Here is a 12815-nt window from a genome sequence, read left to right on the forward strand (position 1 = left end):
TCACAACTTATCCGTTATCCTATGTGTTTACTGACAATCTGTGTTTTCTTGTTCACACACTCAATCCCCCCTGGTTTGCTTTGTGTGATGATTAAAAGTGGGCCGTCCTCATTCACAGGCTGACTAAATCCTCATGTAAAGCGAGGGATCAGCCGACAGAGCACCAATTATAATCTGGCTAATGATGTCAAATGTAGACGTGGTAAAAAGGCTTCTAGATTCATCTGATCTCAGTCAGGACAGCAGAGGGATTATAAAACGCCCTGGTCATGTTGTTTCAAGAGACACAGAACATTAAAACATACATAATACTGGTGTGAACATTAAAAAGAGATCATATCAGACCACATTTCCTACTGAACTCATGTAGAAGTGCCCACGGGCAAAACACTGAACCCCAGCTTGCTCCTGTTAGGCGAACGTCTTGAAGAAGCTCATTTGCAGTCGGGGACTTTGTTCACCACAATGATTTGTAAAAAAAAAAAAAAAAAAAAATGCATTAACATTCTTTTCATTATATATATATATATATATATATATATATATATATATATACAGTACATACATATATACATGATATATATATCATGTATCTCCAGTGCCTTGCAAAAGTATCACAAACCCTTTGAGCTTTTAAAAAAAAAATTGCATTACAGCCAAAAAACTTGGATGTGTTTTTATGTTGGGTTTTTTTGTTAAACACAAAGCGTTGTATAAATGTGGAATGGAGGGAAAGTGATGCATGTTTTTCAAAACTGTTTATAAGTAAAAATCTGATGTGAATTTGTATTCATGTCTTGATTCAATACTTTGTTGAACCAACTTTCACTGCAATAATAGCTCCGGGGCTTTCAGGATACGTCTCTTCAAGAATACTAGTGTTTAAAGCCCTTTTTGCAAAATAGTTGAGCTCAGTATTGCTGAATGAAGAGCATTTGTGAATAGGGCTTTTCAAGTCTTACGTTCAATCTTACTTGGTTCAAGTAAGAATCAAATAATTAACTGGGGTGTTTACTGGGATATAACATTAATTTTATTTAAGTCACTCCATTTTAGCTCTTGCTTTCTTTTAGGATTTCTGTGTTTAGCTCCCTTCATTTTCCAATCAACTCTTGCCAGCTTTCTTGTTTTTGCTGAAGAAAAGCACCCATACCTCATGATGCTGCCACCACCATGCTTCATTGTGGAGAAGTTGTTGGCCTCCACCTTGCTTTGTTATGAGGAATGTATTGTCATGTGGATTTGCAGTGTCACTTTTCCTAGCTATATCATATTGTGTGTTGATTAAAATGTTTTTTGTTCTCTGTCTCTTCAGTCTAGGTAGATAGCCATGTCTTAGTAAGTTTGCAGTGGACCATATTCTTTCCATTTTTATTTGATTGCTTGAGTATGCTTGATATTTTCAAAGTTTATGATCTACACCCTAACCCCATTTTAATCCTCTACAAAACATTTTTCCCAAATCTGTCTCCCGTGTTCCTTGGTTTTCAAGATGGTATTTGTCAAACTTCTCTATCAAACCTCTGAGGCTTTCATAGGAAAGCTGCATCTTCCTGAGATTAAATTACACGCAGGAGGACTCTATTTGCTGATTCCCTGACTGTGTGATGTTTGTTAACAAAAATATATATTTTGGGGCATCTGAGTAAACGGGGGGCAAATACACATGAATGCCACACCTTCTGATTAAAGGAAAAGGAGGACAGAAATAATTGGACCACTTTCCTTTCACTCACAGCTATGCACTGCTTTTTTGGACTAATATATTTTACATTATAAATGCTCTTTTCTCAGTTTCCACTGAGATTGAACTTGTGTTCTTTCACGTACTTTACCTTCATTTTCAAATTGCAGAAGTATACAAAGTTGTGCTGCCACTGTTGTGTATTCAGTTGAGTCAGCATCTGAATGGTGGAAAGGTTTTCTTTTCTACTATTTAGAAAGCAGTGTAGAAATAAATTCTCATTGCAATCCCCTGGGAGCTGAAACACAAGGTACATAACAAACTGAATAGAAACAGCAAGCTGACAGATAAATTACCACGGAAATAAAGCTTTATTTAATTCAGCTTTTAAATGTGAGACTGATCAATTTTCAGTGGCTGTGCTAACTGGAGTCCCACTGCATTATTGTAATTGTAATTAGGTCACATGATTCTCTATGACTTGCTTTGAGGTCTTGAATAAATTCCTCAACTAATAATTTTATAGATGTACAGTTTAGAATAATGCGAACACTTATTGATTTCTGATTTTATTGGATTTTGACTTCACTCCTATAGCCACAGTTATCATCGCTCAAGATATGTCATGTAGTTCCTGGTTGAATTATTTCCTAACAATAAAAGTGTCATGTATTAGACCAAATATGGGAGAGAAGTATCTGAACAAACTACAAACAGTAATTCCATCTTCTTTAACAAAGACAGGTACAATAGCTCTTTAAGGTTCATTTTTTTCTTCATTCTAAGTAAATATTAGTTTTGATTTATAGTTAAATGTGTTAAATGACTCAATTATTCATTAATTTATTGCAACTATACAGAAGCCTTACAGGTAGCATTCTGTCATAAATAGTTCCATGTTGAAGTCAAAAGAGCCTGCTGTAATTTCAAAAGTAACATTTTAAACTATCTTTAACATTGTATATAAGCCAAGGGCACAATTAGTGCAGTTAGCAATATTAGCATTAGCATTATTTTCATTTCCAAGGATGTCTTTTATCCTTTTTCCTTCCTCCTCACAATATGGAGGATTTCAGTTTTCTTCCATCAGTATCAATTCTCAAGCTGCTCAGCTATTGTGACTTTATTGATCCCAAAAAACTATAATATTTGAGATTCAGGGGAAAAAAATCAGAAACTCTTGAGCTTCAATTTCTCAGTTTTTAAGCATCTCTTCTACAGCTGTACAATACATCAAATAACAATAGTCATCACAATATTAACTACTTTTTAAATGTGGTATTTGGTGACATTCTAGAGACCATACATTTAACCCCTGCCTACCTTTAAACTATTTGGGTAGTTGGCTTGATTTTCATAGTCTTTTATTTTTTACATATTCTTTACAAGGCGACTGAGATTTGAAACCTCAGGGAGAGTAGCAAGGACATTATGTTGATGAAAAGGAAATGTGTGGTTTTTTTTAAGTGCTGATCTCGATTTACTATTATGCAGTGGTGAAAATATGCTCACTTTTTAAATTAAATATCTGATTGGGCCAATTTCCTGCCTGATTCTAATATGTCTCTGATTTATCAATTCAGATTGTAGCCAAGAACTCTCACATAAAAACAAAAACTGAGCTTAAGGTTCCTTGATTGGTTTGAATCCAATGAATCAAAAAAGTGTACCACAATACCTTCAGCTGGTTAATACATTTGTATATCAACAATGGTTATAAAGGTCTTATTGCATCTAATTAATTGGTGGGAGAAAGTCAGATTTTTCCCACCTTTTCACTTGTACTTAATAGAGCAATTCAGATTAAGAGAAAACTGACCTATTCAGACCTATGGCCATTTGACTGATTGATCCATTTTGAACCATACTCTTAAGTTTGTCCAATTCTGTCAGAACTTTCTCCACCTTTTTAGCTTTAGTAAGTAAAATCTTCTACCAGGCTGCAGAAACATTGTTTTCTTTAGTGCCACATGATGCTTGTTTTTTCCCTTCACAGTTTCTCTTCAGAAGGGAGTGAGGAAACTAAAGTTATGACAGCTTTTCTACATAATACAAGGAGTAAATATGGCTTCTCAAGGACTCTTGTCTGTTTTCTTGCCATGTCTTTCCACATTCTTTTGATACCTTTGTCAAATTGTGCTAATGTAAAAGTGCTTGCAGGTGCTGCTTGTGGTAATGGGAAACTGTAACAGAATGTCGTGTCTATTATTATGTCGAACCCCATTTGGAAACACTCTCAGCAGTGCAATTCAACAGGATTATCACCGCTATGATTCCCTTTGTGGTGTGCTTGGGAGCTATATAAGGTACCACCCCCCCCCATCAGCAAACGGTGACCAACTCTCACTGATTTCCACGCAACCCCCAGTCACGGTCCCCCATTGTTTTTTAACCTAACCCTGTTCTCAGTCATCTAAGTTGTGGAAAGCGTAACATTCCAAGTTCAAACACAGCAAAATTGAGCTACAATTGCATCACAAATGGACAATTTGGACATGAACTTAATAGTTCCATGCGTCTTTGCACTAACCAGCGTGAAACTGTCAACATTCAAAGAGCCAGCCCCAGGCTTGCCACAATGTGTTTTCTGTTTATAGCTGGGTTTTATACAGGATATTAAACGCTATCATCTGTTTGGACTGAAAAGCGGGTCTTGCTCAGGCATTATAGACTTTCCCATTCCATTCCACCCCTCCCTGATCTCTGATCTTCATCATCTTGTCTACATTTCCAGTATGTCCTCTGTGTTGTCTGGAGCACTTGCACTGGGCTCCGAGTCAAGTTCAGATGAAAATCATATTTATCTTACTGTTGGGTCCAGAGATCAGGCTATTCCCGTCCGCTGATGTCTCTTCTCATATTGAATTGTGATGTAAACAGCGATGGCATGCTGTGAGTGGATTTTTTAAATCTAATTTTATGAAAACCAAGAGATCCTAACTTTTTTTTAGCATCATATATCTTGTTAGCCCGTGCCCATGTTTATCTAATAAACCATGCCTGTTATATTAGTGTTTCTTTTTTTATTTTACAAGCCTGGAAAGTTTTCACGCATTGGGAGTCACAGATATAATTACCCAGCAGTCATCTGTATGACAATGAATAATTTAATAGATGTCAACCGTATGTTTGCTTATGATCTTTGTTGGATACTATTTTTGAAGTCTTATTTATCTGCATGTAGTGATGTAATAAATACAATGTCAATACACTCAGAAGTAACATAAAATTCGACCAAATGTAGTTAAAAAAAAAGTAATTATATATAAAACAGAAAAAATGAATCCTCTGAAAAAGTTCTTATACCAGGCAGTGAGTCTTAATGATATTAGATGAGAGAAAATGTGAAAATGCCTGCTATTCTGCAGAGGCAGAGCAGCTGCATTACAGCCTTGTAAAAAGCTACCATGTGGATAAAGATCACAAGGCATCTGGATGCCATCGAGTCTTCCTTACAAGTCGTGCAACAATTAGAGAGATGGTGCCTTTGACTGAACCTGTGCACTGCACTTCTCGCAGTCAACCAGGGATTTCAAGGACACTGGGGGGAAGCATGTTAGTGCTCTCTGAATAGCACATCACAAGCATCTTTGTGGAGGTGCACGCCACTAATGTTGCATTTAACGATTTTTTTCACACAGGCTTAAAGACACATACCATGTCAGGTTTCTGGATTTCTGCAAGGGTTTGTGCCCTCATGGGTCCTCACTTCACACAAAGTCAAGAATATTTGAGATTCAACAGGCCATTTATACCATGAATGGCATAGGGAACAAAAGCAGATTAATCGTGAATGTTGTGGTTTTATATATATATATAAGTATATATATATAAATATATATATAAAGGAGGAGGAAAATAAATTGTCTTATCAAATATCAACAACATAGGTCTTAAACGATGGGATATTTAAAACAGTGCCTATGAAAAGAGTACTCACCCCTGTTAAAACACACATTTTGTGACTTATAAAACTAGAATCTGATAAATATATATATTTTTGCGTTGATATTTTAATGTTGAACTTTTTCCTGTAGTTCAACTGAAAACAATAAGTAATAGAGAAAGCTGAAAAACCAAGTTGCGTAAGCATATAGACGTTTAGGCTAACTCTTACAATACCAAATTGTGGCTTTTTTTCCCTCTTTCCTCTTAAAAGATCCACTGTTTGTAATACAAATGCAAAAATTATTTCAGAAAAATAAATGTTTAAACAAAAATAAGCTACCATTATCCTGGGATGAGCTTCTTTGCTAATTAAACACAATATGACAGTATAATTTTCTTTCATCTGCCTTTCTTTAAGTGTGCTTGAATATCTGTCTTTGATTCAATTTCTCCATCCCTCTTTGTCTCCAGTTGCTGTGCTGCTGAAGGATGACTACTTTGTAAGAGGCGCTGGACTGCCAGGGCGCTTTAAGGCTGAGAAGATGGAGTTTCACTGGGGCCAGAGTAATGGATCAGCAGGCTCAGAGCACAGCATAAATGGCAGAAGGTTCCCCGTAGAGGTAAAACGTCATGTTGCTACACACAGTTTGACAAATGTCCAAGGTTCAGTACTGAAGGTCAGCACTGAATCGTTAGTGCGGTGTTCAAATAGATTATAACTTAATACTCCTCCTAAACTATTTAATTAATGAACCCTAAAGTAAAGGTTAAGGCACGTTTTGGTGTGTAGATTTCACTGAAACCTTTTAGTCGTGAACTCAGTGGTGCTTTAAAAATGTTGGTATTTAAACCCTCAAAAGCTCAGGGGTGTCAGAACTGAGAGAATATCCTGATGCCTTTCACAGTTTTACTTCTTTTCCAAGATACTCAAATGTTTGAACTTTATACAAAATCCATTAGGGGACCTTAAAGTAAATCCATTTCACAGAGTAGCTAAGAAATGTGGTTATTTTTACAGAAATGATTGAGGAGTAACTGTATCAAACAGCAGAAGAAAATCTATTTGTGGTCAGTTTTTCAATTCACTTTTATGTAAATGGATAAACAAAATATATGCTTTTAATCTATGTACGTGCCATTGAATTAGAATGCCACTATTTTCACTTAGTTTAGCATTTAGACTCAAAAAGAAAAAACACATACATACAGAGTGACACATGTTTCAAGTGTTCATCTAATAAAATATCATTTGAGATAATTTGAGTATTATCCAATAAAACAGCTATTTAAATATAGAAATACTGTAGCCTTCACATCCATGTGGAAGGCTGATTCCATGCGATGCTGTCCAGCAGACATCATTATTGACAGAAGTGCTTCAGCATTTTATATGGATACAATAAATTCACATTTTCCTCACTGGTTCTTTCTTATGTGTGTTCCCAGCACTCCCAGTGACCTTTAACATGTTTGGTATTGTAATCTGTGTGTCAGCTGTAGGCATCCACCGTGGTGAGACCATATCCAACAGGGTGAATGTTGTATTAGCATGCAAAGTACAAACTCAAAATTCTTGGAATGCATTAGCAAGTTCAGCATTTTTGCATGCTGAACATTTAGTTTGTGAATAATCATTGATGTATGCCAGTACTAAGACCTAAAGTATTTAAATAAGATTAAATATACAGCATAAAGCTGAAAGACTGAAAGATAATCCATATTAACAAAAGTGCAATATACTCAGACTGCTTAGAGTTGTGTTGGTTAATGGATTCTGAGAAGTGTTAATAAACTGTAACATATTTTTAATTTCTAATTTAATCATTTTTAGAGAGATTACAGTTAATTTACTGGAAGACGACCTCATATAGAAATGAGTGAAAAAAATCTTAGCCTTTACCGCTTCTTTTTGACAACTTTTTTCTTTTTTTGCTTTGCGCAAGGTTTTTATTGCAAATTGGGTTTGTGGAATTTTCAAAGATGTGGGAATTTATCAGACGTGGAGGCTTTTACAGGAATCACTCAAGCTGCAGTATACAACTGACTGAGAAACGGGGGAACAGATTGCCAGTAATAAAGGCAAAGCAACAAAAATCATCAAAAACTCTTAGAAAAGAGATTTAAAGGGTATAAAGTCCTGGAGTCCTCAGTTATGATTTATTTTGAATAATGGATTAAAGTACAAATCTCACTCTTTTTTATGTCATTCAGGGAATAACTTCTAACTGCCTTTTATTCTTTTTTAATATAATTTACAGTAGTATTTCTTTTCTAAATTGAATTTGAATATGTCTCATACATTTTAAATTCAGTAGGATTAAAGTCTGTGTTGTTTTTATTTTTCAACAATTTTATGTAAAATCATATTAATTAGTCTACATTTAATAGTGTATGAAAACAGGAAATTGTTGGTTTTCTTCCTGTCCATGGTAAATCCAAAGACGAGGCAAGCAGCGTCTTTCTGTTTGTTCTTAGCCCTCTTCTTTGGAGCCTTCTCTTCCGCCACAGCTTTTTGATGCTGAATGGCTGGGTAATTAGATTTATTTTTGCCACATCATTTTGTGTTCAGCGTAGTGTTAAAGGGCATTGGATTATATACAGCCATTATAAAGCTGTTGTGCATATGGCGCCTTTGATGGTGTGCTTCTAAATAATATGATGGAATTTACTTTAATGGCCAATTTGGCTGCTGTTAAGATGGGAGGGGAGAAAAAGCAAAGAGAAGAAGAAAATTATGCCCTCCAGGTACATAATTCATAGATCTGAAATGTAGATTTTTGTTGCAAGGCTTGTCTTTGTGTGTAGACCAAGGTTTCTGCAGTGACTTCTCTGTGAAGGAGCATGGATTCCAAAGCTAATCTGCTCTCTCAGTATAAATTAGTCTTATAATGCATACCTGCAAATGGGTAGATGTCAAGGATTAAATAGCTCAGCTTGTTTCGAGAGGAGAGAAGGGGAGAAAAAAAAGCTACACAATTTTTATGTATGAGAGAAACAAACTAAATTTTGCTTGATGGTGATCTCTGCGATGTGTCTTTTTATAGCTGTATAGGAAATGTGTCTAAACAGCCTGAGTAAGCTTTAACACCTGGACACCATATGCTGCAAATGACTGCATAGAAACTAGTCAGCAAGCAAGCAAGCAGAGGAAAGTAAGCAAGCATAAGTGCTGGGAGGAGGGTGAATGACTCAAATAGTCAGCTTTTGCCAGTTTTCAAGACGGCAAGCCTTGACCAAACATGCTTAAAGGACACATATGCTCTTTTCCTTCTTTTTTTTACATGTTGATACAATTTATTGAGGTTGTAAGAAAATGTCGGTGTCATGCTTCAGTCAAAGTAACACTGAAAGAGAGCATGCAACACCATCCCTTTTGAGACTTTAATTTACACCTGCATGCAGAGCCTCCAACACTAGGCCAGGAAGCGACCCTAGCTTTTTCACAGGGCCTGCCTCTCTGGTATTCAGCAACCTTTGAAGCACAATGTGAAAGCCCACAGCCTGAACTCACTAGGAAACTCAGAAAATCAGGCTCCAATTATTTGGCAGAACTTAAATACAGTTGAAGCCAGATATTTACATACACCAGATAAAAAGGCACATGCAATTTTTCTTTCACTGTCTGAAATTAAATCAGACAAACCTTCTCTTGTTTTAGGTCATTTAGAATTATCACAGTTATTTCTGTTTGCTAAATAACCTTGCACTAACACTTCTTAGAAACCTTTTGTGAGTGTCTTCAAATACATAAGTTTACATATATCTGGCCAGTATCGAGGGTAGTTGTCTTTTAACAACAATGACTTGGGTCAAATGTTTTCTGTTGCCTTTCAACCTAAAACAAGAGAAGTTTGGTTTGATTGTGTGTGTCTGCTTTTGTTTGGAGTGTTTAAATAGCTGGCTTCTATTATACTTTTTTTTCTCAATGGTAGTTTGATTATACCTAATATAATATGCATGCACATTTTAAAACCCTGTTGGGAAAGCATTATGTTTATTTCTTCTGTCAAATTTTTGTTATATCTGCTAATAGAACTGGGATAAATTTAAATTTCATAGGATTCTGTTAAGAGGTTAGAACTAGTAATTATCTATAAGTAGTTTTCCCATTTGTTTTGCTTGTGATCTCTGTTTGGAGCAGTTAATTTAAATAAAATATGAGTACAAGATTTTGAAGATTATGACACACTGATCAACCCAAAATAGGCTTAAAACTGCATTTGAGTAGAATACAGGACACGTTCTTGCTGGTTGCTGGCGGGAAACGTCCCTCTGGTATGAATGTACACACAGTCATTGCAGCAATAACACCACAACCAAAAGGTATAAATGTCAAAGGGGTGAAATGATAAAGTGAAATTGGTGTTCAAATTGTTAATATTAATGCAAATGTTACATATTTTTTGTACCCCCTGGCACTTCTTTTCTGGTTACTCTGGTCTACACATTCCATTTTGAAATATTTGCTTGTGCATGTGGAGGTCAATCCAACAAACTGCGACCCACCATGGTCCCTCTGCAAATACCCATAAACTGCTGCAGCAGTAAGCATATTGAGCAAATGTGTTGGTGGTTTAAAGGTATATAATACAGTGTTTGCATGAACCACTTTGACATTTATGAGAGTACAGGTGATATGATACTGTGGAAGTCTCCTTTTGTCTCACTTTGACTAGATATTAGCTGAGGGACTAGTTTGCATTATCAAAGTTAAGGTGCTAAGAGAGTTTTTTGATTCAGATCAGCTATTCTGTGCTCATAATGAAACATAGGTTGGTATGAACAAGGAATGCAAAAGACACATTTTTGTACTAGAATAATCTTAACATGCGGTATCTAATTCCCATGATATAATAACCGTTTGCAAAAAAAAAATCAAAAATGTAAAACATTACCAAAGAATGTTTATTTAAAACAAAACTTCAACAATTATTCCTATAATTACATTTTGACTATTACATATAGTAATACTGCCCTATGCACTGACTTTGCAAAAAGCAACAACAAAAACCTCTTTCAATTTAGCAACAGTTTTTAATGATTGTTTTGCTGTATGTTAGGGTTTTTTTTAATGTTAGTATGTCAAGATGATATCAGCTGGTTCATTAGTCAGGCTATCTGCTACAGTGGTCAGCTGCCTAAGAGACCTGTAATGCATAGTTTGCCAGCTTTAGTTTTGCATTAGTTTTTGTGTTAGCTTAATAATTCTGTTTTGTCCTTTTTGCAAACAAGGAAGAATATAGTGTCCCTTTGAGCTAGTAGCTCAGCAGTGCACATCAACCGAGGAGTGGAGCAGTGCTTTCTTGCTCTATGCTTCATACAGCAGCAGAAGACTTGGGTAACTCCAAGGGTTTTGTATTAAATCTTATTAAAATTAACTTAAACTTCTATGACAAAAATATTTTGTAGTTTTGAATCTGTAGGTTTTTTTTTAAATAATTGGTATATCTATTTTACAATAGTAACCATCCCATCCTTACCCATTAATATCAACAGAACCCCACTTCAAAATATCCGAACTGTCCCTTTAAGAAAAATGCTTAGACACATTTTTACCTTGTTACAAAGTATTCAAAGTATTCAGTGACTAATGGGAGAATTATTTTACCTGACTGTAAAAAAGCACACAAGTAAGAGGCCAATGACTTAATTATTTACTAGATTTTTCTATATTATTATTATTATTATTATTATTATTATTATTATTATTATTATTATTATTATTATTATTATTATTATTATTGTTGTTGCTGTGGTTGTTGTTATTTGTGTTCCTAGTGTCTTTATTGTTTCAGATCATTGTTTTAGGTTTGCTTACATTATTCCAGCTTGATATGTCCCCATCTTCTTGTGCCATAACTCTTTTATAAGCAACACACAAAGAACAGCAATCCTAGATGGGATTTCTGTTGCACAGAGTATGATGATGGCTGAGGAGGGAAAAGTGGGTCAGCAAACACTTCTCATGGCAACTTCCATCACACCAGTGTGTGTAAAAAAAAAAATACATTACCACGACTTTTCATACAAGAGGGACAACAAAGCAACTTCGGCCTTTGTAGCTGTTAACTACACATGTAGATACTCATGACACACCACAGGAGCAACAGAATTGGAGGTCTGCTTTTTAAAAATTTTCTCTTATTGATAAGTCAGAATACATAAATCAAGCATGATGTATTATTCCACAGTGTGAAGCAGAAGGTATAAGTAAAATGAAATGATGAATGGTTGAAGGGAAATGTGGTTGTGTAGGAGCTAGCCCTTAGCCATTTGACTGCTTCATCTTGTAAGAGTTGCTTTTTTCATTTTTCAAATTTACGACGCTGAACAATTTGATATATTTCAGATTACATTAAATCTGACAGGATGTGTGCAGCTGAATTGTGTACGTTATACAGCTTGTATAAATGTTTGTTCTCAGTGTAGCCAGTATCCTTTCATAGCAGAGGTCGGGTTTGTTTTGTGGAACGTGTGTTTTGTTCAAGATATGAGCAGCAGACCAAGAAGCCTGATCTCCCAGACTTGTTTATCTGTGAACTAAAACTTCTCTCCAAGCTTTCTTTTTAATTATCTTTCACTACAAATGAGTCACATTCAGCCTTGAGTCAGATGTCAAGCATATTTGTTCACAGCAGAGGAAAGGGCTTTTATCTGAAGCTTCAAAATACACAGATTGGTTGCATGTGTACAAGAGGTGAAAGACAAATTTAGTTTCAATGAGTCATGTTATGGAGCAGATCTGGCTTTTTAGCTTAGATATCTTTAACTCCTCCCAAAAAAGGAAAGTGCCCAATGGAGTGCTTGGCCCGTGGCCCCTGAGCTTGACATTAATCTAACTATGTTCTTTTTCTTGGGAGTGAAGTGGGGAAATCGATAGATGGACCACCTGTTCACTCAAACAGCGCTATGACAAATGAAAGTGTGGAGTTTTTTTTCTCCCCTCAGGGATCCTCAGGGAGATCTTTTCCTATAATGTATTAGGTTGTCGCTGAGGTTAGATTAATTATACATGGATTACAAATCACACCTTGGAAGGGTATACGTTTGCACAACCAGCACTAAGAGCATATGAATAAGTATTACTGTGGGCATACAGTAAGGAAGATAAAAGCTCCACTGAAAGCAAGGAAAAAGTAGGAAATGGAAGAGTGTTGGATGAGTCAAGACTGACCCAGGCAGAGCCCAGGAGCTAAATGCAGTGCACTATAAGAAACGCATGCAGAAAATGAAAACCAGCTGC

The 12815-nt window shown here is 35.7% G+C and overlaps 1 protein-coding gene across 1 annotated transcript in view; it reads left to right on the top strand.

The window, feature by feature from the left end:
* The window catches only part of ptprg (protein tyrosine phosphatase, receptor type G), a 155439-nt gene that overhangs the window by 91742 nt on the left and 50882 nt on the right, over positions 1-12815 (top strand). The window contains exon 4 of the mRNA XM_005810433.2: positions 6044-6192. Coding sequence (XP_005810490.1) covers positions 6044-6192 — 149 coding nt within the window. The remainder of the gene's footprint in view (positions 1-6043; positions 6193-12815) is intronic.

This window comes from Xiphophorus maculatus, chromosome 20 (assembly GCF_002775205.1).
Source record: "Xiphophorus maculatus strain JP 163 A chromosome 20, X_maculatus-5.0-male, whole genome shotgun sequence".
NCBI lineage: Eukaryota > Metazoa > Chordata > Actinopteri > Cyprinodontiformes > Poeciliidae > Xiphophorus > Xiphophorus maculatus.